This window comes from Hyalella azteca, unplaced genomic scaffold, assembly GCF_000764305.2.
Source record: "Hyalella azteca isolate HAZT.00-mixed unplaced genomic scaffold, Hazt_2.0.2 contig3713, whole genome shotgun sequence".
In the NCBI taxonomy this organism is placed as follows: domain Eukaryota; kingdom Metazoa; phylum Arthropoda; class Malacostraca; order Amphipoda; family Hyalellidae; genus Hyalella; species Hyalella azteca.
In genome coordinates this window covers 1-7,424 of record NW_025933954.1, presented here as the reverse complement: position 1 = coordinate 7,424, position 7,424 = coordinate 1, and the positions used below count along the sequence as shown (strand labels likewise).

Sequence of the window (7,424 nt, the reverse complement as noted above, 5' to 3'; positions counted from 1 at the left end):
GGCCTCACCAGTGCAGTTGTACATGGTGTTCAACAGGCCTCACCAGTGCAGTTGTACATGGTGTTCAACAGGCCTCACCAGTGCAGTTGTACATGGTGTTCAACAGGCCTCACCAGTGCAGTTGTACATGGTGTTCAACAGGCCTCACCAGTGCAGTTGTACATGGTGTTCAACAGGCCTCACCAGTGCAGTTGTACATGGTGTTCAACAGGCCTCACCAGTGCAGTTGTACATGGTGTTCAACAGGCCTCACCAGTGCAGTTGTACATGGTGTTCACGAGCTTGTAGTTCCAGTGGGAGATGTTAGTACTACACCAGCCCATGAGGGTCTGGAACCGAGCGTCCAGGGCGAGCATAGTGTGTTCATCATCGTGTTCGCTCCCAGCCTTCCGAGTCAAAGCAACAAGAATTAAAACACGGCATAATCGCAGTAATGGAGGACCGTACAAATGGAATATACCCTGAAATGTTCACGAGAGCTACTAAAAAGGATTATCAAAATTGTATCAGGATTGCATTCCATTCATTGATTAAAAAGGTAAAATTGTTATTCATATACACTGTTTGTAACCGGCATCAGGCAATAGTTTGGTGGCTGTGAACTATCCAACCGGTTGCCAGCTTACGTACTCTCACAGAAATAAATGTGTCATATTGTCTAACTAGTGACACTCTCTGCCCGTAGCAGTGATACGTGTTTTTGCAAGAAGCCGGGGCAGGATCACCCGCATAAGGAAAAGAAGATCATCGCTATTCGAACAAATTTCTCCTCATTTAATTGAGTGCATGCTGATCAGTCGTTTTAGGTCCTGCAATCAGTCAGTATGGACGTCACTAACATCTGATATCACAAGATCGGACATGCAATTATCCTAGTATGTCTCATAACTCACCTTGTCCTTATAGTGCATGATGGAACAGTAGTCGTAAGGGATGTCGAAGTTAATGGTGTTCATAAGTGCGAATTGGCTGTCTAAGCCAGGCTTGTATTTCACGCCTGAGATGACGATGATATGTTTGTCCCTGTAATGTAATTCATACGAAGAGTGAACATTACATTGACTTCTTTCATAATGTTGTCAATGCGAAACACCTATGTTATTTGGAGTTCGAATGATTTTATTCTGAAATTTATCATGAGTAATTCCATTTAAGTCACAATCCTGGATTAACTGGAAAATTGGATCCAAAAGCAATTTTTGGGTCGAAATGAGCAAGGAATATCTCTACTCCTAACAATGATTATAATATTCAGAGCTCATACATATGGGCGTTGAGCGCAGCCGATCTGCCTCTGAAAGTCAATATTGCGTGGCAGGAATGCGATACTAGATCTCCACTACGATACCTTCTCAGACATGCAGACACATTCGATGGTATATCTTAAAGGTATGTTATTTAGGATATTAATTGTATAATATTAAGTGTTAGTTCCACATATAACGGATCAGCTCATAAGATAAAGAAGTCATCGAAACGAATGCATGCTGAGTTCGTAAGACTGCATCATATAATCTATTAGACGTCACGAACCTGTCACTGCGATTCATTTCATGTCGCAACCCCATGGAGTGGCCAAGTTCGTGTTCAAATGCCTTGAACTGAAAATAAGATATTATAAATTCTCTGTCATTAATTAGAAACAAAAATGAAAAGCCTTGTGTTGCGTAAAAGAAAATGTTTACCTGGCGCTGAATAATATTTGCCTAGAACAAGAATTCGTGATACCATTAATTCCATCATTTAGCTTCACCTGACATTTATTGATGTTTTTATCCAGAACCCGCGCATGACATTAACGCAGCAATAGACCTGACAGTTCTCAGGAGTCTCGATCATAGAACATCGCAATACACATGTTACGTTATATCAATCCAATATGATTGCGAATAATTCAAGCTCAAATAACCTGCTTGTAGTTTTTAGTGCAAATATAAATACTGCATAGATTTACTTACAATCTACTATAAGTGTAAAGTAAAATTATTGCCTGCAATCAAACTTATTTCATTACGTGCTGTTTATATTCTTTATGGAAAAAATTCACCATTTGAGAACCCTTGGTATCAGTTACGTTTCAACACATTCTCAAAACATACATTCCCAGCATCGACACTGCGTCGCACATTATTAGGCACTTCACATTTTTCATCATCAAAAGTTTATTTCACTGCTGATTTTCTGTACACTGTATACTGATAACCCTTACAGAGTTAACATTTGACGGCAATTTTTGAACTTCGTCGAATAAAAGATTATTTAATTGTAAAAAACTATAGTTTAGTCTGAGTGACTTAAATTAAATTTGACATCAATGGGTTATATACAAAACGGTTAACATTTCAACCCTTTTAAAGGAAGTGAACATTTTTTCACTGCCTGAAGTTTTATTGTTAGTGTAGGAATCTAAAACCTCTGAAGAATTAGTAAGAAGATGAATTATGAAATTTGAATGTGGTTTTCAAAGTGGTACTTCTAAATTTAATTCTACGACATGAGAAAAAACTGGAGTTTTCTTCGAATTGTAAACTACACGTTGAATGAAGGTTCCAAGCTTAGTGTTGGAAGTAAGATGCTTTAATGTTAGACATACTTTAAATAACGTTTATTAGTTTCAAAATTATCTAATGTATACGGTACCACAGGAACCTAAGTGACGGGATTCCGAGTGATTGAATTCAGGATTTCTAAAACTAAGGATTTTCAAACTTAAGAGATCAGGGGCCAAGGTAATTTACAAGTATATGATAAAGTGAAGGATATTTTTCAAGTTGCAAAATTTTGACAATGATGTCCCTAATTTCATACAATTTACCACGAATATTTGAAAACGTGACCAAACCAAGTTATATAAAAATAAGGGACAATTTAACCAATGCACCTCAACAGATGCGCAATGCGCAACTGTTTAAAAATATTATTCGCCAATCTAAATATGGCGTGATAGATTTCAGCTTCCGATGAGTCGCGCACACTTCAGTACAAAACAGTTATTTTTCGTAGCAATAAATATTTGTCACAAGTTATACAATGCATGAGATTTCTTACGTAAAATTCTTTCATGTATATTGTTGAATGAAGTTAACTTCGTGTATTCTGCTGAATATTGGAAGTTGATCCCCATACTTCAATGAACATCTCATAAATCAGTGCAAACTTGCAAGGGAAGGATAAACTGTTAACTGATGGGGGAATACACTGTTGCCTGATGGGAGGCTACACTGTTACCTGATGGGAGGCTACACTGTTACCTGATGGGAGGCTACACTGTTACCTGATGGGAGGCTACACTGTTATCTGATGGGAGGCTACACTGTTACCTGATGGAGGCCACACTGTTACCTGATGGGAGGCTACACTGTACCTGATGGGAGGCTACACTGTTACCTGATGGAGGCTACACTGTACCTGATGGGAGGCTACACTGTCCTGATGTGAGGCTACACTGTTACCTGATGGGAGAATACAAGGATTCCTGATGTGAGGCTACACTGTTACCTGATGGGAGAATACAAGGATTCCTGATGGGAGGATTCACTGTTACCCCATGAAAGATACACTGTTCGCTACTGTACTTACGGTACATGAGCTAGGTAGACTGACAGGAGTAGTTATGCCCTTCCTGTAGCCAAGGTAGGAGTAACAGTATCCCTTGATCATAAAGTCAAGGTACTCGAGGCGCTTGTCAGACTCGGCCATCTTAGAGAACTTGACACACGTCTTGGACTCCCATGCACTGAACGCCTGCTCCATCAGAGCCGTGTTTACTTCCGCTGTCGAAGTCAAGAAAAAGTTTTCAGGGTTATCCGTACAAACATGAAGGTACATATCACTGAAAGTGGAGCGAAATAACTGCGAAGCTCAATTAAGCTCAATTTTCTTTGAGCTGTACAGAAATTTGTTGAATATCACAATGAGGATCCATTTGCTACATGTTATTTGAATTTATAAAACGAATGACTTAATATTATGTATCCGGGATCCCTTCAGTGAAGTATTCGTAGCGATACGTTTTCCGATTAGACGGCGTAACTGCCGCAAGATTTGACTACTTAGTTTAAAATACTTTAATGTGAAAGGACTGAACTGTGCATTACTTGCTTAAATTGAGCCCCTAATGTACTCACATAAATCCGGTAATATTTCACAGATTTGTTCAAAAATGTCTGGGTGATATGAAACTGCGAATACGTTCATCATTTCCAGAAAAATAAAAAAAAACATGTCTAAATAGCTAAAAATGAGATAGCGATTCTCACTGCACCATAGGCAGTTGAGCACAAGGCAAATGCTAGATTTGTGTCAACTCACGATTCGATATCTTGTAGGGAATATTCACGACTCCGTTAGTTTTTGGCCAAAGTATCTTCAATGATTGCAGGTTTTTAGCGAGCAAACTTTCCCATTCCTCGGCAGAATATGCGATGTCTCCGACCAAGACAGACCCGTCCTCTCGGGGCGGCATGTCCTGGAAAACCGAACATAGGGTTTGCCGGTTTTAATCATTACAATATGCGCAGTGAGCGTAATTATAACGAGTGATCGGAGGGACATTGACCGAAATTTATTGAAAACTATAGAATGTGTTACATGACACAGCAGATGATGTATTGTTTTTTGATACATTTATGAACGTTTCAAACGATTTGTACTCCATTAAAAACTTTCAATGCATGTCTATTGAAGAATGTTGCTGTCACTACATTGTATTTGTTTCAATGGAAATTAAGGGAGTTAAACTCTTTTCAGAAACTGTCTGTTGTGAAGATATCGTCTGTCAAATATCATGGATTTTTTTAAAAGCATTCGATTAGTAAACCAAGGCTTCTATTCAACATTCACAAATTCAGGAAGTAAAATACAAATTTGAAGAAAAGTTGATTTGTAAACATTCGAAAACTTTTGATGACATTGTTGTCAATATTGTGGTTATATACGGCTAATAATTATAACCTTAAAAATAATTATAACATTAGTTTTGCTTCTTATCTAAAACTGTGATATTTCGTGCAATGTTCTTGTAATAACATCTATTTCACTACGCATTCAACTAGCTTAAGTCTAAAAAGTTAATTGCTGCCTGCAGTGCCTATTGTAAGAAGGACACCAGTTTGGATATTGGATGAAAAATCTTGAAACGCAACACGTGCAGTTGATTACATTCGGAAATACTTCTGTCACTGAGTCATAAACTGTGGTAAACACTTGGTAAACTGAGAAAATGAATATGTTAAAACTGCCTGCCTTGAGGAATAGATGTGAAAATTAAATTACACGAGTTGAAAAAATATTTTCAGGAACTCTGTTTTGAAGATATCGCATGTTAGAAGGTGTAGTCCGTTGGTCGTGACTGTCAGTCGTATGAGAGGTGCTTCTAGTTTTTCTTGATAACTACGAGAAGAATCTTCGGTTAGTCAGGCAGTCAAATCTGGTTGATGGGTGATGTGGTCGTTAAGTTAATGGTGAAGAAACATGACTGAAGGAGAGTGACATGATGAAAATGATGGTAGACGTGGTGGATGGTTGTTGCTCATCGTCCGAGACAAGCGTGGGGGTCTCAGATATTCTAGGTTTGAGGCAGTCATACACGATATATAAGTGAATATACATCACCTAGCACGGGTATTATCTTGAGCCTAATGTGAACAAGTACATAAATGATAAATATAAGAATATGTACCATTGGCGTAGCATTGATGCTTGCCACGCACAAGCTGAGGCAGAGCGTCAGGATCGTTGGAAGCGTCTTCCGAGTTGCCATTTGAAAAATCTTCAGAGTAACTGCCCGACAGAAGAATAAAACATGAAAAAAATGTCATTTTCGTTTGATAATTCAAACGAAACGTTTGATTTCAGACACTAGTGCAGGAATAAAGCTTGTGAGTAAAGTGTTATGTTTACTAAACTTCATACGGGCATAACATGAACTAATTTGCAGGAAATTATGTGCAAATATTTCAGAATTTGTGCGTTTTCAGCTCATCCGTGCATATATACGAAAATGGCGGAACGCTAACAAAATCTGAAATTTTATCATGAGGTATGAAATCACAAGGCATTGCAAAACTGATGATATACGGAACATTCGAAATTAATTTAGTGTGATATTATTCCAATTAAATTTAATTTCTTGCATATAAACTAGAATTAAATGCGACATGATAGTTACAATATAGACCGTATTTAAATGAGGGTTCATAAAGAGATTTCTTTCATTAATATGTTTTCAGTTAAATTAACTCATTGATCACGGATACATTTACAGTCGTCAATGCTATTCGTACCTAGTGGCATGGGATCGAGAAATCCCGTCAGTAACCAAAAGGAATGATAAGGACAAAGGAAGCTGGATTGCAGAAAAATATAATCAAATCTCGGGAAATTGCTATCCTGAATACACTGTCGCTCATTAATGTATAAGACATAGCTGAGCACACATCATAGGCTCATACAAAGATCTCTGTGTCGGATTAAATCCAGCAATAATATGAAATTATGAATAAATTTCACTGTTACTGACGAAATGATGCGGTATTGCAAAACGCCGTTGTGGAAAAGTTAAAATTATTAATCAATTATATTCATGACATATTAATTTGAATTTATCTGAAACTGGTTATTTAACTATCCTCGACATTTTCAGACAGGAGTTAAATGAGAGTTTGACGTAAAACTAGTAGGTTTTCCCGGCATGACACGGGATCGATAATTCCTGTAATTTTTAAATCTGAATCCTTCTAATACGGAAACAAAAAAATCAATGTATGTAAGTTGAAGAAAGATCCTGTTCGAACTCACATTTCACAAACAACAAAGGTCTCTTCACTTTATCTCCCGCAATTGAATGTGGAAAACAATTATACTGTCTAGTACATTAAATTATCTATAGCAAATAAAACATTGAAGTAGTATAGATAAGGGGTGTATCGTCGCACTTTCCATAAACAGCTTAAATCATAGGTTACCACAATCATTTACCTTAAATCTTGCCCAACAAAATTAACTAATTACCCCTGATCCTTCAATATTATTACGAAAAATTACCCCCGAATCTGCATAAACAGCTTAACAGGGTACTGATCGTGAATCTTGCCCAACAAAATTAACCAATTACTCCCGAATCATGAGTTAACGACCATTTACCCCGATTGAGTCATTCGAGTCATTTACCAGGCTGGAGTCATTTGAGTCAAATCAGCTTGAAACCTTGAGTCAGTTTTTTTCATGGTGCACATCGGCTGGTAGCTAAACGCGCTCTTAAATTATCCTCCACAAAAACTCGCTCCAGATCCAGGACCGGTCTGGCAGAGGTAAGATCATCGCGCTAATATCGAGAGTGAACATACTGTATTTGCCCTCGACCGCGAAGTTGATCTGTAATACATTAAGCTCTGAACTCCCGTCGAGTGAGGATATTTCAGAAG

The 7,424-nt window shown here is 37.9% G+C and overlaps 1 protein-coding gene across 1 annotated transcript; it reads right to left on the bottom strand.

Annotated features, from left to right (window-relative positions):
* Positions 1–255: 255 nt before the first annotated feature.
* On the bottom strand, positions 256–6,315 carry LOC108673220 (high choriolytic enzyme 1; the record flags this gene model as incomplete). Its single annotated transcript, XM_018161015.2, is given in 7 exon segments — positions 256–386; positions 894–1,023; positions 1,534–1,601; positions 3,580–3,773; positions 4,312–4,468; positions 5,681–5,781; positions 6,285–6,315. Coding segments are annotated over 7 exon segments (791 nt in total), but the record flags the coding sequence as incomplete, so codon positions are not given.
* Positions 6,316–7,424: the final 1,109 nt, after the last annotated feature.